The 26,330-nt window shown below is 42.7% G+C and overlaps 1 protein-coding gene across 5 annotated transcripts in view; it reads right to left on the bottom strand.

Annotated features, from left to right (window-relative positions):
* The window catches only part of DYRK1A (dual specificity tyrosine phosphorylation regulated kinase 1A), a 2,602,610-nt gene that overhangs the window by 1,519,137 nt on the left and 1,057,143 nt on the right, over positions 1-26,330 (bottom strand). For all 5 annotated transcript variants that reach the window (XM_044071432.1, XM_044071433.1, XM_044071434.1 and 2 more), the window contains one exon: positions 9,218-9,274. In XM_044071432.1, the coding sequence (XP_043927367.1) occupies positions 9,218-9,274 (57 nt within the window). The remainder of the gene's footprint in view (positions 1-9,217; positions 9,275-26,330) is intronic.

The following is a 26,330-nucleotide window of genomic DNA, read 5'->3' as shown; positions in this document are numbered from 1 at the left end:
CCACTGCAATTCTTTTCTCCTTTTCTAATAAGAAATTGTGCTCTAAAATTACTTTAATCATATGCTTTTGACTGCATTAAATTATTTTATGAGAATTAAAATAAACCATTGCTACTGTGCCTACACCTCACGCAGCAAGGGTAATGGTTACCTTTTGGGTAATTTACAAAATGCATTTGTAGACGATTAGTGTAACAGTTACATGGGCTTCACCGAATACTTCTGCAAGGCACAATAAGCTGGAAGTGATCGACGAGAAGGTCCAGCTTCATCAATATATTCACCCTCCTTTCCCTTGGCTCATGGCTGATGGTCTAGAGAACTCAATGTTATTCACATTGTTTACTGATCTGCCTTAGCATGGCAAACAGAGATCTAGAGAAGAAATTAGTTTTCAGAGCAATACAGGTAAGTTGGGAAGGGCAAGTAGCCTGGGAAAGCTTCAGATGCCAAGCTGAAAAAAGGTCTACAGCTTTAGTTTTGCTGTTGATGGGAACGGACCTCATCATCCAAGTCTAACATTATGGTAAGTACACATTTACACATACACATTTTTTTTACTATAATTTGCTGAAGCAAAGTAGGTTCTGTTCAGATCCAGCGAAAAATCAAACCATTACTTAATTCCTGACACAAAACCTATGAAAACAAAATGAATCAGACTGTGGTTTTTAGACATTTTCTCTTATTTTTCTCTGAAGAAGATTCGCTAGTCAAATTGTTATAAAAATTATAATGTTCTTTACATACAGTGGAAGTAAGACATCAGTTTTAAAAAAGCTTCACTATTTAAATAATTGGGATGTACATAATCATCCTTACAGACCTAATTTTCCATGCATTCAAAATTAAAATATCTGCTTGGCTCATTAACTTCAGTTCAAATGGTGCAGGCATGCTTTCTGACTGAAGAATAAGATGTACTCCTTTAGCAAGAAGTAATTTCCTATTACCAGTTAATCACTTAATCTGTACTGGCTAACAATCCTAGTCTAGCAAGCTGTCTCAGGTTTTATAATTGTAAAAAAATTTAAGTTGGATTCATACTGAAAATGTTTAATATTCCTGGAAACCACTACAGAATCCTTACTTCTCTCAACAGTAATGCTGTGAGGATATTTTCCTCAGAATAGCAAGTCAGATTGCCAGTTTCACTATGATGATGTTGACAATAAAAACTTCAGCACTCACAGGTTCAGGAAACAACACTGAGTCCTCAGATAAAGTACAGTTGTATATGAACTTACCGTAACAGTAGATGTCCTACTGATCACTTTTGCAGTATTCTTAGCATATGGGATTTTGTTTACTTCCGTTCAGCCAGGGTACCAAACCCCTTTCCTTCCCAAGGGCATACATCCGATGCACAACCTCAGTTTGTATGTGCCAAGGTATGTAGGTGGATGCACACTAGTTCCTCAGACTCTGCCAGTGGCCTGAAGACTACTGAGAGAGGAGACTGGTCGGCTAGGCAGGGTGTAGCTCAAACAGATAAGTGAACTTCCCCAATAACAGGAATTAGGTGAAAGCTTACCATGGAAGAAAAGAGTAATACTGGAGCAAAGGAAGAGCAGAAGAGAAGAAGGGAGGGAAGGAATACATCAACAATTACCAATAGGACATCTACTGTTATGTTAAGTTCTTACACAATTGTACTGTGTCCTAAATGAAATCACTGTTGCAGTACTGTTAACATACGGGTGATACCCAGAGCTGAAGATAGAGAAAGGGTAGTTTGGTAATGGGAACATGATCTGTCCAGGAGCCCAGATAGGTCAGACCTAACAAAGGCAGCCCTGGATCTGGAAAAAGAATCAATCTTGTAGTGTTTGTTGAAGGTGTGCACAGAGGAACAAGACTGCAGCTTCCACGATGGACTCGTCATCAGCATCCTTGTGGAAAGCACTAGAAGAGGCCACTTTCAGAGTAGTGTGTGCTTTTGGGCAGTAAGGCAATGACTAGCATGTGTACCAGAAAGAGATGACCTTCGAAACCCATGATGCAACAAGCTTGCTTTGAGACCAGATGGCCCAGTTTGGAATCCCTTAAGGAAACCGATAGCTTTTCAGGTTATCTGACAGCTTTTGTTTTGGCCAAGTAGAACCTCAGCTGCCTGTGAATGTCTATAGTGTGTAGAATTATTTCCTCTGTGTTCTGGGAACTGGGAAAAAAGGAAGGCAGGTGAATAGCTTTACTGAGGGACACTTAATTCACTGCCTTAGACATGAAATAAAGACCGACTCTCTAAGAGTCACCCTGTCCTTGTGGAAAATGAGAAAAGGTGGGATAAGCCATGAGCATCTGAAGTTCAGACACACTCTGAGCTGTGGTTAGAGCTAATAGAAGGAAAGATTCCCTAGTGCAAACTTTTAGAGTGGCACATGATGCTGCCTCAAATGCGGGCAATGCAAGTTTTTCCAACACAAAGTTGAGATCCCAGGGAGGAGAAATAGGTTTTCTTGGCTGTTTAATACAAGGCTCCCCTCTAGAAAAGTTTGACCTCTGTCCTGGACACAACAAGAAGGTCAAGAGGTAAGCAGGCACTGATGGCAGACAGATGGGCTTTAATTGAATAGTAGGCCAAATTGGACTTTAATAGTTTACACAGAAAATGAAGGACCATGGGAACCTCTGATAATAGTGGACCCTGGCTCTCTTTGTGGACAAAAACAGAAAATCTTTTCCACTTACCTGTGTAAGATTTTCTAGTAGTAGGTTTCCTGGCTTCATGTAAAACCAGAACCACTTCCTCTGAAAAGAAATGCCTTTTAGGGATCAAAACCCTATCATCCACAGAGTGAAAAAGACAGGCTTGAAGAGGTGAAAAAGCAGACCTTGTTGTTGAGTGACCAGGTCTGGTTGCAACAGTATCTTCCAATAATTTCCCTTGGCCAGGTGAAATAGGATGGGAAATCAGTGTTGTCCCAGCCAGTAAAGGGCCAAAAGCAGAAGTTTTGAAACTCCCTCTTGGGCTTTCAGAAGGATGCTTGGAAACAGTGACAGAAGGAGGAAAGGCACAGAGAAACCCCCCTGACCACTGGAATGAGAAGGTGTCGGTCCACCAGGCTAAGGGAGAAAGAATCCCGGTGCAGAACGGAGGAAGCTTGTGGTTTTCCGCAGAATCAAAAAGTCTACTTGTGGTGTACCCCACTGGTGTCTGATTGGTTTGAAGACCAATTTGTTTAGGGACCCACTTAAGGAGTCCACGAGCACATTCTCCTGGGATGGAATGTATGTGGCAGTCAAAGTCGAGTTTATTTGCATAGCTAAATGTCATGCCTCCTGTGATAGTCTGCACAGTGGGTAAGACCTTTTGTCCCATTTGTTAAAGTACCACATAACTGTGATGTTGTTAGTGTACCCTAAGAGTTCGCTTAGTTTCTACAGATGGGGAAAGATCTGCTCAGCTTAAAGAAGAGTTCTCATTTCTTTCAAGATGATGTGCTCCTTCAATACAGAAGAAGGTAATTTCCCCTGCACTCTGTGAGATACTGTACATGAACCCCTCCCCCCCGGCCCTGAAGGCATTTGTGTGAAGAATTTGGATGGGAGGGTATGGGGTGAAAGGAAGATCCAGGTTGACATGACCCATTTCTCCCACCAGAGCAGCTCCTTTTTGAGGAAAGGTTGGAGAAGGATCAGGGTATCCAGGGGGTGTGACAGATTTCAGATACCACTGAATTTTCCTCATGTGATGCCTGGCCAGAGGAAACAATGGGATGGTAGCTGCCTTGAAACACAAAGCCCTGAGGATCTTCCTTGCTGTGCAGTGTGACACTGAGTAAAGGTGTTGGAAGAAAATGGCCAGACTGTGAAATTTTTCCCTGAGGAAGAAAGGCAAGCATTATGCGTGTGTCTAGTCTGCAGTCCAGAAAAACTAGGTCCTGAATGGGTGTGAGATGGGATTTTTTTATGCTGATTTTGAATTCCAGTTGACTGTGTATCCTGTGTAACATACATTCTCAAGGAGGATGTACATAGAGACAAGCTTGGATCAGCTGGTCTTCCAGGTAAGGGAAAATTGGAATCCCCTGTGTGTGGCAGTAAGCCACCACTAGAGCTAGAGAATTTGTAAAAATTCTTGGTGCTGTAGAAAGACCAAAGGGCAAGGCAGTAAACTGAAAATGCAAAGCACCAGAAATGAATCAGAGATTTCCTGCAAGGCGGTCGAACAGGAATGTGAAGATGGGCATCCTTTAGAGGTCTAGGAATACCAGAAAGGCATGACAAAAATAAACGCAGGAGGGTGGGAAAAGACATCATTTTAAAAGTAGTGTTTAGAAAAGAGAGAGATCCAGAATGAGTCTCTGTTGTCTCTCCCTCCTTGGTACAAAAAAGATTGTGGAATAGAAACTGTTGTCCCTCCTTCCTTGGGACAAAAAAAGATTGTGGCAGACTCTGGATGCTGGCATTCTTTCTATGGTGCCCTGATCTAGTAAGTACTGAATAACAGGGTCAAGAAATGGAAGCTTGATGAAAGATGGAAGAGGCATAACCTTCAGCAATGGAATGCTTTCCCAAGAGATGGCACAGCCTTCTTTGAGGACAGCCAGAGCCCATTTGCCTATGGTTACCATTTCCGAAAAGGGGAGAGAGAGAAAGTCTTTTGGATAGAGGGGTTGAGGGGTTTAGGAGAGCGGAGAGGTAGCTGGGAAGGTAAATCACAGATTTCTGCTTCCAAAGGGAGGCCTCTCTGAAGCAGATTCCCTACACGGTTTGCCTGGAAATTTTTTCTTGGCGTTGAAATTTGTTTGTGAGTGGACCTAATGTCCCTTTTAACAAAAAAAAAATAATAAAAAAGTATATTTGGCTGGGTAATTTCTAAGATATGTAGTGACATAGAAAGCAGAATTTGCCTACAGTCTTTCATAGTCTTGCCTTGCTCTTGTAGGGCTTCAGAGAGACTGGCAGCCTGTGGACCAAACAAGATCTTTGTCCAACGATGAAGCTAGTATTTCAGTGAAGTTCTCAGGGATAGACTTGACTGTGAAGCCATGCATAATGTCTGATGACTAAGCCCATGGCACCAGCCCTGGAGGAAGCATCCAAAGCATCATCACTGCATTTTATGCTGTGTCAAGCTATTTGTGTAGCTTCAGACAGTAAGGTCCACATTTGCTGCTTAGAATCTGCTGACTGTGGGTCTGACAAACTTTTGCAGAGACTAATACAGGGAGCAAATACTTGGTCATTTGAGTCTGGTAGCTAAATAGCTCTGAAAGTTAGGGTGGAGGAGGTGTAGACCTTCTTTCCAAAACTATCCATAGCTCTACTATCCTTGTCAGTGAGAACAGCACTAACACAGAGGGGCAGTTTGGCTGGCTTACCTGAGGAAATAGTGCCTACAGCAGGGGGTTGGCCACAGGATTCTTATGCAGGTATTTAAGGTCATCAGGTACCTTACAGAACCTGTCTGATCCTTTACTTGCTCGTAGCTGAGAATCAGGAGCTGAAGATGTAGACTAGGAGGAGTACCGGTATGCTTCTGGAACTGCACTGCGCAGAAGGGGGTTGGTGTGCCCATTTCTAGAAGGCTATAGTACCTCTTAGTACATTAGAGATCTGCTTTGATCGTCATTCAAACTGCCTTATCATGTTCTAAACAGTTTCTCCAAAAGAGGCCTCTTCGATGAGAGGATCTGCACAAACAGCCCCCTTCTTTCAAAGGCAGCTGTGCCAGAGAATGCATATGTGAGAAGTCTTGTTCCTACTCAGAGGAAGAATCATCTTGGGTACATACTTGTGAGACCTAAGGCCTCTGGGTCACAAAAAGAGGAGGCTTCAGGGCCATGATAGCTTTAAATAAGCCCTGGGAGAAATTGATCAACTTTTTCCTTAGAAGCTGTTGGGGAGGTCACGTGCCTAGTCCCCCCCCCCCCTTTTTAGTTGCGACATCCACCTGAACAAGTCCCTGAGGTTTTGATCCTTGGCATATTTCAGATCACCTAGAACCTCTTCGTGGATTAGGATTTGAGGGACTATGTACGGTCTCTCTGAAATGAATACGCATGGTTCTTCCAAAGTATCCACAGAATGTAAAGCAGCAGGAGCCATACCGGCCTCCAAAAAGAATTCAGAAGCAGGCAACTAAAAGCATATCTGACATACTGTGGGGTTCTGCAACCTCAGTGGATATGTCTGACTCAAATTGTTAGACCAAGATTCGCCTCATGGTCTCAATTTCTTTTCTTTGGCAAGAGGACAATGTCAGGTGCTTGGGATTCCACCATCTTTGCGTGGGACAAGCGTTTCAGATGTTATGTTTCAAGGAACGTGTTAAGGGAAGATAGCCTCGACATAAGGGTTTTTAGAACAAATGACTAGCAGATAGATCAGGATTTGTAGTCATTCCAGGCCTAAACAAAAATAGTACTTAGTGTGCAAGCCCTTGTATGGAATCTGCCTACCACACTTGCACTTAATCCTCTTAGCGAACATCTAACAAAAATTTTTAACACAGTCCAAAATACAAAAAAGGAATGTTCCCCAGTGGGGGACTTGTCTGAAAACTGAATAAGTGAAGCAGCGGTAGCAACAACTCAACATACATCAGTCCAACAGATGCACGACCTGCATTTGGACTGGTGGTGAGATGGTCTTGAGAACTGTGAGTACGCCCACCTATACAGCCCAGCGCATATGAACTGAGGTCACACATCTGATGTACTCCCTCAGGAAGGCAAAGCTTTGGCACCCCAGCCGGACCTCAAAGAACAAAAACTCATATGTTAAGAATGTTGCAACAGTGATTTCAGTCAGCACATCAGTTTTTATCACTAGCTTTAACTGTCTTTATGAATACCTACAATATCCATCTCAAGCACCAAGCACAATAAAAACTCAAAAAGCACATTTCACACAGACTTTAATACTAAAAGCTCATAAAAACCAACAGCAAGTAAAATGGTATATGCGATTTCTGAAAAGGTAAAAACAAACAAACCATACACACACTGTTTCATATTAAGTTCACAGAAATGGATTTATAAGTAATTCACATTTAATTTTAAACAAGTCTGATAACTAAACACCACATCCCTCATAACAGGTGCTTTACGTATGACATAAAACCCAGCTTAATTTAACTAAATAATGGAATATATCCTCTGATCAACTGACAGAGGCAGCACTTCCTTATGACTTTCTGATAAATCTGATAAGAGCCATATTAGTTCTTCAGGGGAGGCTCATAGAAATGGAAGAAACTGCAGCTTTATTCCATCACATATCGCCTACTCAGAGGTGATCTCTGCCTAACATACAAAGCTATGTCAAACCCAGAGCTGTTGGACATGCTCCACTTAAAGAAATCCCAAACCCTCTGAGCTACACGCTCTAGGGACCTAAACCTTGATACCACAATAAACAGAACATGCCGGAGGGATAGATCCCTGTCCCAGAGACTTCCCATACTCTGGAATAAACTACCTATCTATATCAAACAAAGCTCCTCATTAGAACTCTTCAAGAAAAATCTTGATGATTGGATGGGAAATAGGAAATTCACCCTGGGGGTCACCTCTGTGGCTCTGCTCGACAGTGGCAGAGGAAAATAATTTTCTTGGGTGGCAAAAGCCAGGGTACCTTTGTGGCTGGGCTTGTATAGGCCCCAGGGCCGATAGCCTAGTACCTACCTATGAACCTATAAGACTGCCACAACAGACTGCCTGGCATACAGTGCACTCCAGTGAATGACAATGCTGTGATTTACTAAGAATGTAGAATGCACTACTTAGCAAAGCCTTGCTAAGGACTACCCCCTTACAGTGCTTTAAATGCCCATATAAGGATTACTAGCCACCCGGCAGTGTAAACCTTGGCTCTAAATGATTATCACTGTTGAAGTGACACCCCAACCCCATGTGCAAAAATGGGAAAAGGGGATTGTGGACGGATGGAGTGAATACTCAAATGGGTCAAACAGTTTCCTCTGTATTCTGGTTTGTGTTTGGGCTGTGGCTGAGAAAGCTCTACCTGGATCAACACACCAACTTTGTAATCAAACATAAGTGTGCAATGCACTTGAAGCATTACAAGAAATACCACAGACTACTTCAAAACAAAACTTGGTTTCCAGTGTTTTCTTCTGTTACCTCAGCACTCCAACTCAAACTTTGTCAGATATACAGTAACAATGAAATACAAACCCCAGCATATGCAAGTCTCTCAAAACAAACTGGTCATGCAGAAAAAAAAAACAGAATTTTGCATACAAAACTAAACCTGACTATGATTAAGAAATGGGTGGTACAGTTTACCCTTTTTTTTTTAATGGATACTTAACATCTGTATGGGCGGGTTAGCAGTACTGCTTCAGGAACTTTACAATTCAAATACAGGTACTTTGCCACAGCACAATACACTTGAACTACATGAAATGTTAAACAAACCAAAACCACAGGTATCTGAAATAAATATTTTTTTTGGGTTCAGTTAATTTTATTACATATGCAAATGTATTCTTAATTTTTACTAAAGTGTCAACTACAGACAGAAATATTGATGATGACTTCTGTGTACTTCTGCACGGCTGGGGTCACATGTCAATGAAAGTATGTTTACTGTACAATTCTTTTGAAAATCTTGCAAAGTCTGTGTAATGGAAGTCAGCAAGATAGTCATACATCAAATTATAATGAATGTAAGAGAAACACTACTTCTTGAACATTACACTGCACTTATACTGCTGCACAATTATCCTGCCGTACCTGCTTGTTGAGTGGATGGGAAACAGAAAAATTCACCCCGGGGATAACTCCAGTGGCTCTACTCGACAGAGGCACTAGGAACTAAGGTCGGGTGGTACTATGCCAGGGTAATCCTATGGATAGGCTTGTAAAGGCCCCAGGGACTTTAGCCTAGTACACACCTATGAACCATTGCTGCATACATTCTTATTGCTTAGAGGCACAAGGCCTAAACATTGCGCAGACCAAAAAAAAAAAATTAATGCCACTTGGATACAGATGCTGTGAGGCATAGTGGACTCATCCTACTTCTGAGTAACATATCTTTTGACTCTCACAACATAAAGTTAAAATGTATTTCTCAAAAAAGCGAATGAACTTTACTGAATAAATACATTCTAACCAGGGACTAAAGGGAGTTAATTTGCAAAAGACCGATTTTTCTTTTGGTGACAGAAACTTCAGAATAATTTCAGAATTACAAACAAGAACTTCTACATCTGCTTAATGACAAGAAAAATACAACGTACCTAGAACTGCAGAAGGAGTTTCAGATCCAATAGAAAGATTCCAATTCTTATCTGAACCTATAGGTGCAAATAAAGTAATCAATAATTAAAAAAAAGTTAAAAACAAAAAAACAAAAAAATTCTACTCCAATCACAAAACAAAGATGCACACATTTCATGCAAGTCTGCTGGGCTTTAAAATAATCAGCATATTCCACAAAGTCAGAACTTAATTAAAAAGAGGAGGAAGTGCATCCCCTTTCATAAAATGGTAAGACTGTATGTCAAAGTGTTAATCATATTATTACCAAAATCAGCAGCAATACAGTTAATGACTGCTATCCATGCGGTCAGTGCACAGTATGCAGGTAAGACAAAACAGAACGGGTCTGGAGAAGAGAGAATTTCATATCCCACATTTAATCAACTGTCAGTCTGAGCTTATTTATGCAGCATATGTGGTTATTTTAAATACAGAACACTGAAGAATGTTAAGACATTTATTATAGAGCACCTTAGTGACATCAGAAGGTGAAAGGGATTTAATGCAATTTATAGGCTTCTAGTAGTGAAAAAATGGATGTTTATATTTGCTTCACATGTACAGACAGGATTTCAGTTTATTTATTTATTTAGTTATTTATATTTGTGACCGGGAGTGTCCGACTGGACGTAGGTCCATTTTCAGCGGAGGTCCAGGGAGAAAAGCTCCACAGTTAAAATAAGCAGACAGTAGTTACATTGGATTACATAGTGATTAACAATTTACATAGCAATTACTTGCAACATATTTACAGATGAAGAACATATTACATCAGTAGTCAACTAGAATCTATCTGTGAAGCACATAACAGACATTAACAAACGTTACAATAAGAAGTTCCTGCTGTATAGTAAGTACTAGGCTTATGAGCATCTGTGCTTGCTATAATCAAGGTAGTTAGTGGAGTAGAAAGAAAGGTAGTGGTTGGATGGGGTGGGTGATATTAGAGTAGGAGTTGCAAGGGCATAGCCAGCATGTTTTTAGGTGCGCTTTTAGTAAAGTTTTGAAGTGGGTGCATGATGGTTTGTTAAGGAAAAAAGCATGAGACAACTGAAAATGTAACCAGTATACAAGAAAATCTACGTCTAATTAGATTACGTAGTTTGAGCAGCCCCAGATGAAATGATTCATTAGCAGAAGTAAATGCCCCTTTAAAAAAATACTGTATTAAATAAATGAGAATTTTTCCCATCTAGTGGCTTGAATGGTTATTACAGCCAGCTTTTTATGCTTGTTTTCAAGATGTCATTTTTCAGGAACATTTATGATGTATTTAATAGAAATCCGAAGTATTCATTATACATTACAAAATAATACGATAACTTGATTCTGAAAGTGTGTTTAGAAAGTTTACCATGAAAAAGTCAAATCTGTAACACTGAATGAGAAGATTATATTAACTGAAAGAAAGACTCATTACAAATGCCATCTTCATCAAGGCATCACCCTCACTCATTACATTTTTGCCACACAACTTCCTCAGCTGAAACCTATAATCTCCCTTTACTTCATTCTCTCACTCTCTGCTCTTGTTTTATCTTGCTCTCTTCTATTACCTTCACTGCACATTTTGTAAATATGTGATGGAGGAATTAATTAAGAAAAAAATATCATGTAACCATACAGATAAATACTTACCAACTTTACTGACCGTATTCTTTATATGATGCCTATATATGTTTGTGTCCTTTACAGTTAACTTCCCATATTATCTACCTTGGGTTGAGCCCCAAAAAGGTCCAGATTCATCAGTGGATTCACTCTAACAAAGTTTAAATATATAAATAAAACTCTCTCTTTCGGCTTTTTCCCAGTTAGGAGTCATCACAGCGGATCACCTTGTCCGCTCATGATTGGCAGTGGAGTTTTTACTGTGTCGAGAAAACTATGGTATTTTAAAAGGACCACTTGTAAGACTTTGACCTTGAAAAAAATCTATTTAGGCATAACTGGTTGCCGGGGTTACCTATAATGTCTAAATAAAGCTAATTATTATTTTGTTTTGTTATACATTTATTTTATTTATCCTTTGTTAATCAGGCAGTAAATTCTATTCAGGGGAGATCCAAGGTGGTATTTATACTATTGGGGAAATTAGGCCAGGGCATCAGGGAACTACCCCTACTCTTTTTGAGAGGTGTTGTGGGATCTTTTACATACACCTGAGCAACCACCAACTCGGGAAGATGGTGTCTGAAAGTGTGCTACAGCTGGATTTCTTCTAGTCTGCAGTGTCTGACACAGTTGTTGTTGTGTCTTTCGGCTTTTCCCGGTTAGGGGTAGTCACAGCCTAACTCTGGTCTGCTCATGATTGGCAGTAGATTTTTATGTGCCAAGTTGCCAGCCCTAACGCACAACCTTCAACGAAGGTACGCCCATTCACACAAGTCTCCAGACAGAAGACGCTCTAGCTGAGAATCGAACAGGAGAACGTCTTACTGTGAGGCGACAGCGCAAAGGCTTAATTTACAAAAAGATATTATATGGCTTATACTTTTTAAATGTTACCTAATACAGTGTTCATAATAATGATCAATACTTTAAAAGCTTTTAAATAGGGTACGAAGATGGCAGTGGTAATTAAGCACAAATATGCACACCAAGTAACTACACTCAAACTGCATACAATAATAATAGTACTGTTTTTTTTTTTTTTTTTTTTTTTAAAGTTCCTTCCAAAAGTAAACTAAATGCCCATGCTCACATTTCATTTTGTAATTAAAAAAACTAAAATTTTCTGAACTGCAGCAAAGGTGTTTTGCAAAAATGCTAGCGCCTAAACGTAGGATACTTTGTCAACTTAGGCAGGAATGAAGGGTTAATCCTCAAGGACACTCTGTCTTTATGGAAGATTAAGTACAGTGATTTTGCACAAAGTACCTGAATTTCTGAAACCCCCCTGGTGGAGGTAATACCTACTAGAAAAAGAGTTTTCCAGGAAAGGAATTTGAGGTGACAAGTAGCAGCTGGCTCAAAGGGAGGTAGTACTAAATATTATAAAATGTATGTAAGCTCCCATGGGGTAACTGATCCTTGAATGGATGTTTGATACATACGATTCCTTTGAGAAACACTTTGCAAAAGTGATGGGAAACTAAGGGTTGGTGGTCATCGCATCCATTGAGAAAATTAGATATGGCTGCTAAGGAGACTAAGGGTTGAAGCAGCCACTTCTTGGTTGAAGAGGTTCGCTAGAAAATCTAAAATGTTTCAACTGGAGCCAAAAAGGGATCCAAATTATTGTTAGAAGCCCAAATAGAAAATCTTTTACATTTACTGGAATACAGTTTCCTGATGGAAGGTCTATGGGAAGCCAGAAGACTTTTTCAGACAGGGGAAGTTATATTAGGACTGCCTGGCGACAAATGGAATTGGAGGAACCAAGCAGTTAGCTTGAAGAAGTGAAGATCTGAATGTCGCAGTCCTTGAGGGTGTGACAGAAGATCCAGAGCTGGGTCCAGAATCCAAGGTTGATGAACCAAGTGAAGCCATAGGAAGGGGAACCAAACTTGCCTGGGCCAGAATGGGGCAATGAGGATTACTTTGGATCCTAACCTCTGGGCTTTCTTCAGAAAGAGGAGAATGAGGGGAAAAGGTATAATGGAGACCCGGGGGCCAATCGAGGAGGACAGCATCCCTCGGTGACTGTCCTGTGGAGGGAGTAGGGCAAAGTATGCGCTGCACTTTTTGTGTACTGGGGAGGCAAATAGTTCACAGCAAGGCTTGCCCCATCGTCAAAGTATTTGTTTTGCCACTTTGGGATTTAGAGACCATGCGTGTGGGGTCTACTTCATTTGCCCTAACTTCCAGTTGACTGACACCCATTTGACCGAGACCAAATGACTGAAATTTCATTTGACTGACACTTCATTTGACTGACAAGTATTATTGGCAGTCTCCAGAGCACTGTAAGGCAAGTAAATGGAATATGTCCCCTTCCCCACTGTAGTGCAACCCTGGAGTTAGAATATATAGTTAGGGGAGGTGTGGGAGGTGAAGACCCCCCCACTTACTTTTGTTTTACTAAGTAATATTAAAGCAAAACCACACCATATAATATGAAATTAAGTGGGGGCCTTCACCCCGCATTGTGGGGGGCTGTGTCCCCCACACCCCCTAACTATATATTCTAACTCCAGGGTTGCACTACAGTGGGGAAGGGGGCATATTCCATTTACTTGCCTTACAGTGCCTTTGGAGACTGCCAATAATACTTGTCAGTCAAATGAAGTGTTAGTCAAATGGGTGTCAGTCAATTGGAAGTTAGGGCAAATGAAATAGACCCCTCGTGTGGCAGTAGGATGTGCCTGCTCAACTTGTCTGCTAACAAGTTGGAGCTCCCCGGGATGTGCTTTGCCACAAGAAAACGGGTGGAGGATATTGCCCATTGCCAAATTCTGAGAGCTTCCTGGTAGAGAGGGTGGGACTTGGCTCCCCCCATTTGTTGATGTACCAGACCACCAATATGTTGTGTGATTGGATTCCAACTGTTCCTTAAGGAAGAGCATTTTGAAGGGCTTGCAACACTAGTAACACTGCTCTCATCTCCAGGACACTGATGTGCAAGTTGGCCTTTTGAAGAGACCAAGTGCCTTGGACTGTCTGTCCCAGATAATGCCCCCCCCCCCACCCCATCTGGGAGATATCTGTGATCACTATGGCCTTGGGTTGAGGGAGAACAAAGAGCTGTCCCATAAGATCTCTTCTGACTTCATCCACCAGGACAGATCTTTCTTGTAACTTTCCATTATCAAGATTAGATGACTCAACGAATGAGTAAGGACGGACCATTGTGAGGCTAGAATCCACTGTGTAACCGTGCTATGGAAACTAGGGTAAGAGCTACTGCCATGGAACCCAGAATATGAAGAACAAGAAAAGCAGGCACCTTTTGTTTCGATAAAATGGATTGAACTTGGCAACTTATCTTTTGTAATCTGTGAAAGGGTAGAGAGGCTTATGCAGGAGACTGTATTAAGTCGCACCCCTATGTATGCCAAGTCCTGAATGTGATGCCTAGGGACCTGAAGTGATGCATTAAGTCCAAGGTCTGGGTCAATAGATGTCTGGTGGGGGTGGTAAGGAGCCAGTCATCTATGTAAGGAAATACCTGGAATCCTTTTAATCTCGCGTGTGCCGTGACAGCCGCCATGCATTTGCTGTACACCCTGGAGGATGTGGTGAGACCAAAGGACAGAGCTCTCAAAGTACAGTTGTGTACACTTACCATAAATGTAGATGTTCGAGTGTATTTCCTGTTGCAGTCATCACACTTGGGTTATCTGCCTGCAGGTAGCCCTCAGTTGGCCCGAATACCAGATTCTTAGTATTTCTGTGTCGGATGCTGTCGCTTCTTCCATGACATCAGGTCGTCAGGGGTATAAAAGAGGCAGCAGACGCCATTACAGTTTTTCTTGCCCAAAATGTCAGAGTCCGAAAATAGGGAGCTAGTATATGGTGGGGAACACCACCAGTAAAAAGTAAATACCAATGCCATTAGGAATAGCCATAGAGAGGAGAGGTAGACAGATAGAGAAAACCAGGGGGCTGGAGGGAGGGAAACCAGGACTGCAACAGTGAATACACTCGAACATCTACATTTATGTTAAGTGTACACAACTGTACTACGTTCTTCATGGTTCACTGTTGCAGTCATCACACTTGGATTGATTCCCAAAGCTGAGGAATAGTGGAGGCAGTCAAGAAGTGTTAGGGCTGGCTAATAGGCCTTGCAAGACTGCTGTAACAAATCCAGCCCTGGATTTGGAAAAGATAGTAAGTGATAATGCTTGGTGAAGGTGTGTACAGAATTCCAGGTTGCAGCTTCCAGAATGTCCCTGGTAGGGACTCCCCTGAGAAATATTGCAGAGGTAGAAGTAGCCCTAGTGGAATGTGTTCCGACCCCCTGAGGGGTTGGTTTTCCATGGGACTTGTAGCAGAAATGGATGCAGTGTGCTATCCATTGGGAAATGGTTTGTTTTGAAATGGCCTTACCTCTGCCCCTGTAGCAAAGCTGACTAGCAGCTGGTCAGATTTTCTGAAAGGCTTAGTCCTATCAAGGTAGAACCTGAGCTGTCTGCACATGTCCAAAGAGTGCAGGATCCTTTCCCCTTTATTCTGAGGGTTAGGGAAGAAGGCTAGTAAATGGATGGATTGGTTTAGAGCCACACTGGACACCACCTTAGGCATAAAGGATGGGTTAAGTCTGAGGAAAACCCTGTCAGCATGGAAAATAATGAATGGTTCCATAGCCATTAGTGCTTGTAACTCAGACGCTCTTCTAGCTGAAGTTATGGCTAAAAGCAAGGCGGTTTTCCAAATGAGGAATTTTAACTCTGCTGAAGCAGCAGGTTCAAAAGGTGGAAGCATGAGCTTTTCCAATACAAAGTTAAGGTCCCAGGCAGGGGTGGGTGGTCTCCTTGGGGGCCTTAAGTTGTTAGCCCCTCTCAGGAACTGTTTGATGAGAGGGTGAGAAAATAGAGGTGGCTCAGTATTATAATGAGCCGAGATGGCAGAGCCATGAATCTTAATGGAGGAGAAGGATAGGCCTCTGTGGAGTAATTCTGTTAGGTAGTCCAGGATTAAAGGTAAAGGAGGGCACTGCTGTGTCCTCTCCTTTAGACAGAGTCCAACAACAATATCTTTTCCACTTTTCAGCATAGGATTTCCTAGTACTAGGCCTTCTGGCTTCAAGAATGACATCCAGCACCTGTTTGCTGAGGGTTGCTGGTGGGGTATTCAAGGGATAAGCCAGGCTGCAAGGTTTAGGGTTTGCAATTGTGGATGCAAAATCTGTCCCTCCTCCTGACATCAGGGTAGGAGTCTGGTGTAGGTAACAGGGTGGCACCGTTGTCAGGCTGCACAGAAGTGGGTACCAATGCTGGTGTGGCCAGTTTGGGGCAATCAGAATTGCCCTTGGCTTGTCTTCTTTTATCTTGAGTAGTACTCTTGAAAGAAGGGGCAGAGGGGGAAAGGCACAGACTAAGATTTTCCCATTGAAAGGCTAGGGCATACACCTTCCAGGCCCTGCTGTGAGGGTTCCTGGTGCAGTAGTTGCTTAACTGGTGGTTCTCAGGAGAGGCAAAGAGATCCACCTCTGGTGTCCCCCACCTCTGGATCAGAAGGTTGAATGTGTTGGACTCCAATTTCCACTCGTGTGGGTCTAGGAGATTTCTGATTAAGTCGTCTGCCAGTGAATTCTGCTAGTCTGGCAGGAACTGAGCTTGTAGATGGACTTGGTTGCTTAAGGCTGTGTTCCACAGGGCAATGGCTAACCTGCAGAGTGGGTAAGAATGGGTTCCCCCCTGCTTGTTTATGTACCACATAATGTTTTCTGTTTTTATCAGCAGTTGTCCTGGAAGGATTAGGTATCTGAAGGCTGGCAGAGCATTCTGTACAGCTAGTATCTATTTTTGATTGATGTGCAGGACAATCTGCCTTGGGATCCAGTGCCCCTGAATGCATTTGCCTGCCATGTGAGCCCTCCATGCATAGTCTGATGCATCTGTTGTCAAGGTTTAAATGGCGTGGGGTTGAGGGAAATGCAGTCCCTTGTTGTGGTTGCATGCTTTTTGCCCATCAAAGGAACTCTGCCTTTAGACAAGGTATGATAGGAATGACTGTTTCCAAGTCCCGAGAAAGCTGGCACCAAAGACTTTTTAAAGTACCACTGAAGTTTCCTCATATGTAGTCTTGCATACGGAATTAGCAAAATACATGAGGCCATGAACCCTAAGGCTTGCAGTATTTTTCTTGCAGATAGCTGGGTTCTGGTGACCATTTGTTTGAAGTAGTCTTGTCAGATAGACCTGTTTTTCTGAAGTTAGAAATGCCATCTGGGAAGTTGTGTCCAAGCTTGCTCCCAAGAATACAATCTTTTGACTGGGTACCAGTTGAGATTTCTTTCCGTTGATGGTGTACCCCACTGAAGTGAGGAGGTTTTTTACAAATGCTAGATGCTGAAGCAGCAATTCCTGACTGTCCGCCTTAATCAGGCAGTCGTCCAAGTAAGGGTAAATTTGGATATTTCTCTGCCTGCAGTATGCAATGGCTGGAGCCAGGTATTTTGTTAATACTCTGGATGCAGTAGATAAGCCAAGTGCAGAGTACTGATAGTGCATAGATCCTGCCCTGAATTGAAGACATTTCCTGCATGACTCCCTTATGGGAATGTGCAGATAAGCTTCTTTTAAGTTTAGAGTGACTAGACAGCCATCTTCAGCTAGGCTAGGGAGAAGCTGTTGCAATGTAAGCATCTTGAATTTTGGGACCACCAAAAAGGTGTTGAGAATTGAAAGATCCAGGATAGGGCACCAGGAAAAGTCTGGAGAAGAAACCCTGACCCCTTTGTTCTACTGGAACAGACTGAATAGCTATGATATTGAGCAGGAAAAGTACTTGCTTTTGGGCCTCTGCCCACTGGTTTGGAGGAAGGTCTGGAAACCCGCTTGGGGTTGGTAGTGAATGGAAGTAGAATTTGTACTCCTGGGATACAATGTTGAGGACCCATCGGTCATGAGTGATGGTCATCCAGTTTTTTGCATGAAGGGCAAGTTTTCCTCCTAGGGGCACAAGCAGTTGGGTAGGGCTGGGAAGTAGATTTGAAAAGTCATTGTGAACTTTTTCCATAGGGGGCGGCTTACCACTCCCAGTTTTTGGGGTGGGGGCATTCCATTGCTTAGATCTCTGCATACCCTGAGACTGTAGTCTGGGTGGCCTGTTTCCCCTGGGTCTTGTCTGGGAAGGCCTGGAAGGTGCTGGAAAGGACCAGTGTTTTGAAGGGCAATGCCTTCTGAATCTAGGTAGTTGCACTTGTAAGAATTCTTTAACAGTTTGCATAGATTTAGATTTTTCTTCCATCTTTTTAAGAACAACTTCTGTTTTGGTGCCAAACAAACAGTCCTTATTTAAAGGAGCATCTAGTAATTTGGATTTGACATGATCTGGCAAGGTTTGCTCCTTCAGCCAAGCATGTCTTCTCAAGTACAGAACCAGTGACTGCAACCTTGCAAGATGCTTCTAGGGCATCAAAGCCACACTGCAAAGTATGCTTACTACCTTGGTTTGCAAAATGCATTAGCTCTTGTAAATCTTTGTTTTCTGCACAATCTGGAAATACCATTTTTTGTTTAATTAGTTCCATAATATGTTGCTGATATTTCAGCATGTGAAACTGGCAATTCAATGCCCTGATAGCAAGAGTTGCAGATGTATATACTTTCTTACCCCATCTGTCTAAAGCTCTGGAATCCCTGGCCAAAGGGGTAGGATTTTTTGGCTGTAGTAGCCTTAATACCTTTAGGTCCCTGGGAAAGTATCTCTGGATGAGCAGTAGGATTCTTCAAAAGAAACTTGTGGGAATCCGGTACTCTGTAGTTCTTGTCAGGTTTCCCAGGGGCCGGGGCTAATGTGTCTGGAGTAAGACTGGATTCCATAAAAAACATTTACAACATCCAGGACAGGTGGTATAGCTAGAAGCCTGTGCTGAGGCAACTCTAAAAATTCTCAGAGTCTCTTTTTGGACTGAGGGTAGTCTTGGCATTCCCAGTGGAAATGCTCTCTTAAAGTATGCAAGGTTTCACCAAAAGAAAAATTTTCTGAAGGGGAGGCAGAGGGAATGGATTCCTCTGCATCTGAATCCTCATAGGTGGACAAGGGCATGTCCTGATGATCAGAAGGGTCAGAGTCATTGGACTCCTGGTCTGTAGAATCAGAAGGGAACTCAATTCTTTCTCTCTTAGCAGGGGAAGTCTGGCTTCCCCTAATTAACGTAATATGGTCTTCAGCCATTCTAAGCATTTGTTTTTGTGGCATGGGAGCTTGAGCATGCGCTTTGGTCATCAGTTTTCTAAGCGTAGTGCTTACTCTGGGCCTAAGAAACTCGGTAGTTTTGGCTAAAAAAGTCTGTTTAATTTGAACATCGGTAGGATGGAATACACCCTCAGAAGCCTGTGCCTGCACAGCGGCTCCGGACCTATCCAAGGTAGAGACATCTGCAGGTTCCATAATCTAAGAAGCATCTCGCGGCATACTGGACTCTGAATGGGTCTCAGCAGAGGCCTGTGAATCCACAGAAGCGGGCAACAGGGGCTGCAAAGGCACCTCACTGAGTACCAGCAGACTGGCAACTAGCTTAAAGGAAGCGTTGTCGGCAGTTTTGGACCTATGCGGTCTGTCTCTGTCTTTATCTTTACGTTTTTTCGGAAGATCAGTAGTCAGATGGCTTATCGAAGCCACTTCAGAATACAGAGAAAGAGAGCGAAAGAATTTAGTGACAAAGATAGCCAGACGACAAATAGTTGGGGCGTTAAGGAACAAAACTAACAGCGAGGGACGTTGTGGTCTGGACCTTAACAGGTGACGCAGTAAGAATGAAAATCTCTGTGAGGTATTTGCTTTCCACAGGCAAGACAATTGTTGACTTTTCCTGACATCGGTTAGAACAAGAAAAAAGAATTCCCAACGGGGACCAGCACTTGAAAACTGCTTCGGGCTCCTCCATGGCAAGAAAGACTGATGCAATGGCTGGCTGTTTTATACCCCTGATGACCTGACGTCATGGAAGAAGCGACAGCATCACACGCAGAAATACTAAGACTTTGTTATTCGGGCTGACTGAGGGCTACCTGCAGGCAAATAACCCAAGTGTGATGACTGCAACAGTGAAACATGAAGAACATCTGGTAATGACTGGCTCCTAGGCAAAAACACAAGAACCTTCTTGAGCACATGTCTATTTTTATCTGAGAATATGCATCTTGAAGGTCTAATGACCACATCCAATCGTCATTCTCTAGAAAGGGAAAAAAAGACTGAACCATGACCATCTGGAATTTTGTTTGCTGAACAAACTTGTTCAGAAGGCTGTAGTCCAGTGTTGGCCTCTCCCCCTTCCCTCTTCTTTGGCACTCTTGAGTAAAACCCAGATTCTAACTGGTTTGGTGGGACTTCTTGGATGACACTCTTTGTAGCAAACTTTGTATTTCTTTGGCGGCTTGATCCCTTTGATGGGCTGGAACATCGGGGATTTTCCTTCGAAAACATGGAATAGTCCTGAAGGGGATACTGTAGTCTTTGGCAATGATTTTCGGCACCCAAGAATCGGATGTTATTTGTCGGCAGGCTGACCAGTGCAGAGAAAGTCTTCCCCCGACTGCTTCCAGAGGTAAGCAATCAGGCCTCCTTTTCAGGAGTGCTGGTAGGACTATCCAAAGGAGGAGTCCCTGGACCCCTGGTTTCACGGGCCACCTTTGCCTCAGGGTTGGCATCTTCCATCTGAGCTCCCTCCTCTACCACGAGGGGAGCCAGTGCCACCTGTGTCATGGAAAGGTCCCAGGGACTTCTTGAACCACATTTTCCCACTCCTCTAATTCCTAGAGAAGGATTGTTAAGGGGTGGAAAAACAAACGCCCATGGCAGACAGGGTCTTACCTTCCTTTTCACACCTGGCTAGTGTTTTCTTTACTTTTGGGATGAACAAAGAAGATCCGCCAAATGGAGCATTAACTTAGGAAGACTTGAAGGGCTCTGCGAAGTCACACAAGTGCATCCAAGCATGTTGCCTAATGGCAATGCGAGAACCCGCTGCACTGGTCGTCCCTTCGGCTGCGTCAGCAATGAGTCGCATGGAAGAGTTTGATACAGACTCCAAGGTGGCAAGCTGCAAGGCGACTTTATCTTGTACCTCACTCAACACAGCCCCAGCTAGAGTTTTTGATAATTCCTTAATCAGGTTTCTCTGCAGTCTAGTAAAGTGTGCCATAAAGTTCAAAGACTTAAGTGTGAAGGTCGATTAAGCATAAACCGCTTTCCAAACCTGTCCATTGTCCTAGTCTCCCTGTTAGGGGGATGAACAGAAGGACTCTCGTCGGCTACTTCCGTTTTGGTGGCAGCTGCCACCAGCATGGCATCTGACCAATCTTTCGCCCAATACTGGTGGTCTTTCAGTGATGACATTTTGTTAGGTCTCCGTCAGGAGTCTTCCAAGCCTGCTGCACGACTAGCTTGATGAGGTCGTCAGCAGGTGAGCACACCCAGGAAGTACATGGTCAGGCACTGAAAGCTTGCAAGTACACGGTTTCCTCCAAGGATGGGTCTTGCGACTTCCAGTTACCCGTCTGTTTCAGAATATCTAGGACGTCTCCAAAGGACACATCCTCAGGGGGTGATCATGAGGAACCCTCCCCTTCATAGAAATCCATGTCTTCTCTGACAAATTCTTCAGGGGAATCCAGATGCTTCTTCTTGTATGTCCTCTTTCAGGGTGACTCCTCAGTGGGAATCTCTGGGGAGAACTCCAAAGAGGAGGGGCCCTGTACCTGGGCATCTTGAAGTTTCAGTGCATGCTGTCCTGTCGTACAGATCAATGTCAACTCTGGATGAGGAAATGGAAATATGACACTCCTATGCAGGTGGGTCTAGCTGACAGCCTGTGGAGGCTAGGGCCCTCTCCATGACCTGAAAGGCGGTACCCCCTGAAGAGGAGTGGGAGCCCAGAACAGAGAATGACCACCTCGGAACAGAGGTCACACCCTGCTCAAAGCATCCACCTTCCAGGGATGGAGCTGGGGAAGGACCCGCAACTGGAAAAGTTCCTGGAACCGAGACTGGCACCATTCCAAAACCAGGAGCCAAACCGAGAACCAAGGAACTGACAGAGGGGTCTCGGGCCCTGAGACTCAGTCGGCTCCACAGCAGGAACAGACGATGTCAGAGCAATATCCGGTGCTGAGGTGGAAACATCTAGCAGCACCGAAACAGCTGGTACTGAGGAAATCAAGGTGCTGGACTCCGACACTGCAGTCAAAGTCAGAGGAGGATAAGCAGTAGTCTCGGGAGAAAAGGTCTCCAATCCAGGTGTGAGAGGGACCTGAGAAGGGGCAGGAACACCTCTGGCCAGCAACAGTTGATCCACCAACCTTACGATATCTAAGTCAGAAAGACTCCTGGACCAATGCTCAGAGGGAGAGTTGCAGTCTAAGTCACTCTAAACTACACTCCATGGCACTTTGCATCTCTTCCTGGGTCTAGGACTGTATTAGGCAGCAGTACAGGTAAAGGTAAATGCAGATGTTCTTGGTCCTACAATGCTATCAATGGGGCCATCAATTCTGAAAAAACTGGCAAAGAATCTATAACAAAAAGGGGGGGGGTAAACTGGCAATGATCCCCCTCACATCTCAAACCACAGGAACTGGCAGTGCCTTGAAGATGGGCCTTGCAACATCAGCTGATATACACACATATATATGTATATAACACGGTATAAAAGTCGACTCAATATTTTTCCATTATCATCTTCATATGTTATACATAACATTTAATAGCAGAATACTGCTTTTTAAATTTAAACATGCCATCATACCATTATGGTCTTCAGTTCCTACAAGGCAACTTATCTCATCCATCTTCTTGCAGACATTTTGTGTAAAATACTACCCAATACATTTATTTTCACAAGATCTACTGCCCTCCACCTTAATTTCAGCCCATTTCCATTTCTTTTATGTCTTCTGTAATATTCAACACCTGATTTACAGTTGGCATAATTTTTAACTAAAACTTTTATGTGATTGCTTTTTGGTTGTAACACCAGACTTAGAGCCTTACTCAGTCGGTTTGAACCTAAGCTCAGTCTCAAAATAAAATCATCTCATTGGTTAGTACATTTCAATAACAGCTTTTCTTTACAAAACCTTTAAATTCAGTCAACTTCATACATTACCAAAAATATGCTTCCAATTTCCTCTCTCATTCCCTTCACATTTCCAAATCTACTTTCCACTTAAAGGAAAATTCTCTGAAGTATCCTGGCAGGATAAAACGTGTGGGAATTTCCTTTCAAATATTCTAAATCTTCTGGATTTCACAGCATATATAGGGATCTTAAAAACTTTCCTCCACTGTTCTTTTGTAATTTATCATTCTATTCTTCCCTTCCCAGTCTTGTCTAAACTCCACAGACTTTTTTATTCACTCAGTACCTACTCTCTCTTTCATTTTGCCTACTTTCTGCCAATAATCCTCAATATAGAAGAAAATCTACAACCTGCAAACTACACTTCTGTTTAGCTTCATCCCACTCTATTACTTTTCCCCTTCAACTGATCTGCTCCCAGCATCAATGGGACCAGACAGTGTCCCGAGCTGCGTCCTACATGAACTCCAAGAGCAGCTAAACCCAAACATAAAACTACTGTTCAATCTCAGCCTTACTACAGGATATGTACCCCAAAGAGTGGAGTACAGCAACAGTGGTCCCACTCCACAAAGGTGGTGCCCCAACGGACCCTGGAAACTATCGCCCCATAAGCCGGACTAGCTTGGTCTGCAAAGCTATGGAAAGGATCATCATGGACCTCATAAATAAAGATATTGGGGACCTACAGACACTGGATCCTACCCAGTTCGGCTTTGTTAAGGGCAGATCCTGCCTCTTAAACCTGGTCGACTTCTTTGAAACAGTCACCAAGGCCATTGACGAAGGGAAGGTGGTCCACACAGCCTACCTGGACCTCGCAAAAACCTATGATACAATACCCAACTCGGGCATTATAGATAAGCTCACCAGCTTAAATATAAACCTCTATGTCACTAGATGGGTTGCAAACTGGCTCAAGGACAGAACCCACATGGTTAGAATTGCTGGAGCCATGTCAGACTCCAAACCAGTTACAAGTGGCATTCCACAAGGCTCAGTCCTGGGACCTCTTTTGTTCGGTATATATTTCTCGGAGGTACAGGCCAACACAGAAGGACTGTGGCTGACCAAGTTCGCAGATGACTGCAAACTGGGTGCCATAATAGACTCTCCAGCCGACACAAGCATCCTCCAAAAGGGTCTCACAGAAACAGACAAATGGTGCCAGAGCCATGGCCTCAAGCTAAACGCCAAAAAGTGTATAGTCATCCCCTTTGGCAAAAACAAAGTGCCCGCAAATTACCACATAGGTGGTAATCCATTAAGTACAGAAGAAGTAATTAGGGACCTGGGGACCCAAGTTGATAGCAATCTCTCATTTGACAACCACGTGGCCAAAGTGGTTAGAAAAACATTTTATATAGCCCACCTAATCATGAAGGGATTCACATCTAGATTAGGGGAGGTCATCATGCCTGTTTACTCATCCCTCATCAGGCCCATAATCGAGTACAATGCCCCTTTTGGGATGTACCTTACCTAACACCTGCAGCAACTGGAAAGACCCCAAAAGTACCTCACCAAGAGGATCAAAGGGCTCAAACAGATGCCATATGCTGCCCAGTTAAAGAAAATCCAGCTCTACTCAGTGGCATACCGCCTGCTCAGAGGCGACCTGTGCCTGACGTATAAAGCCATGTCCAACCTGGAATTAAGGGACATGCTGCACCTCAAAAAATCCAAATCCCATCGAGCTACACGCTCGAGAGACTTGAACCTCAGCACTGAAATAAATAGGACATGCTGGAAGGACAGATTCATAACCCAGAGGCTCCCTTCACTCTGGAATAAAATCCCAGTCCAGGTTAGGCAGAGTCCCTCATTGACTCTCTTCAAGAGGAATCTTGATGAGTGGATGGGAGATCGTAGGTTTACCCCGGGTATCACTTCTGTGTCACTGTTAGACAGAAGCACAGTATACTAACCTCGAAAAAGGGCATAGCAAAATTAATTTAAAATGGGTGGCGAAAGCCAAACATACTCTGGCTAGGCTTATAAATGCCCTAGGGCAGATAGCCTAGTATGAACCCATGAACCTAATAACATAGCTTCTTAGTTTCCTCCATTTAATTCCTGTCATTTTTTGCCTATTTTCTGTACCCCAGTTGTAAATATTCTTACTGGCAAAATCTTTTTTTCTCTACTCCTGCACCAATTTAGTTTTTTAAATTTTACCTACCATTTTATAAACACAGCAGTTGTGATTCTTACTGTTCTAATAAAACACACACTAAACAGAAATAAAACAAAAAAGACCAACCGAAACCTTCTAAGTGACGCAACGAGACATTTATTAAATAGAGTGCTTTTGTCTTAAAACGTTCAACAACATTTAGAGTAATGAATCAATGTGCAACAGACATTTAAAACACTTCCCCACCCAATAAAATAAACCCTGTTCATGAAACCATTGTGATGTCATGCATAATGAATCAAATCTATTGCACTTAAGGCAACCATGATACTAAAAACGAATAACAGAATTGATTGACTTACGAAAAGTAAAGACATTCAATTGTGATTGAGAATAAACACAAGAACTAAATGTTAACTACTAAACTACAAATAAAAGACAATACATGTTACTGACAAACCACAATTACACGCTTACTGCCCTAAACTTAAAACACTACTCAAAGATGTAATATCATAAGAACCGGAGCCACTGTAGTATTAAGTCAAAGCTGCCAGCTTAACTCTCCCAATGTTTTCATGACTAGAGTTTTTTTTTTTTTTTTTACTGGGCGGGGGAGTGTTTTTAAACGCTGTCCTTTGCATACTGACTCATTACTCTGATGAAGACTTGTTAAAAGCTTTAAGACGAAAGTGCTCAGTATTTAATAAACGGCTCTTTGCGTCACTTAGAAGGTTCCAGATTTTCTTTTCTGTATAACTGCTATTGTCCTTAAGGGCATACATCAAAAATTGTAATCACTCTTTATTCCTTGTAATTTGGCTCAATTTCCATGCCTCTTAACGGTCCAGTATTTGTCAGAAAAATACCATTTTAAAACTAAAAATAACAAGATGCCATGACATTCTGACTGGATTCTTTAAATTACAATTTCTTTGCCCTTCACCTGGCATTACTTCATCAACTTGCATCACCACTGTTGTGGGCAATGCAAAGACATTAGTAGTGTTGTAGCCTTATTCACACAGCAAATGTCAATGAATCAGTTGAACACGAAAACAAGAAAAATCGCATGCTTCAAGCTTATCAAATGATACCTAAAAACTGTGCATACCAAGAATACATTATCCCTCTGTATGAAGTAAGTATGGGCACCCTTAAAACTGGCAACATGTATAGCTCTGCAGTCATGGGACTCTGCATATATGCTTACTTTATCAGATCCAGACACAGTGAAAGTTCTAAGGTATGAAGAGAA

This window comes from Protopterus annectens, chromosome 5.part0, assembly GCF_019279795.1.
Source record: "Protopterus annectens isolate FY-2018-M chromosome 5.part0, PAN1.0, whole genome shotgun sequence".
Taxonomy (NCBI): Eukaryota; Metazoa; Chordata; order Ceratodontiformes; family Protopteridae; genus Protopterus; species Protopterus annectens.
This window is presented reverse-complemented; position numbering and strand designations above follow the sequence as displayed.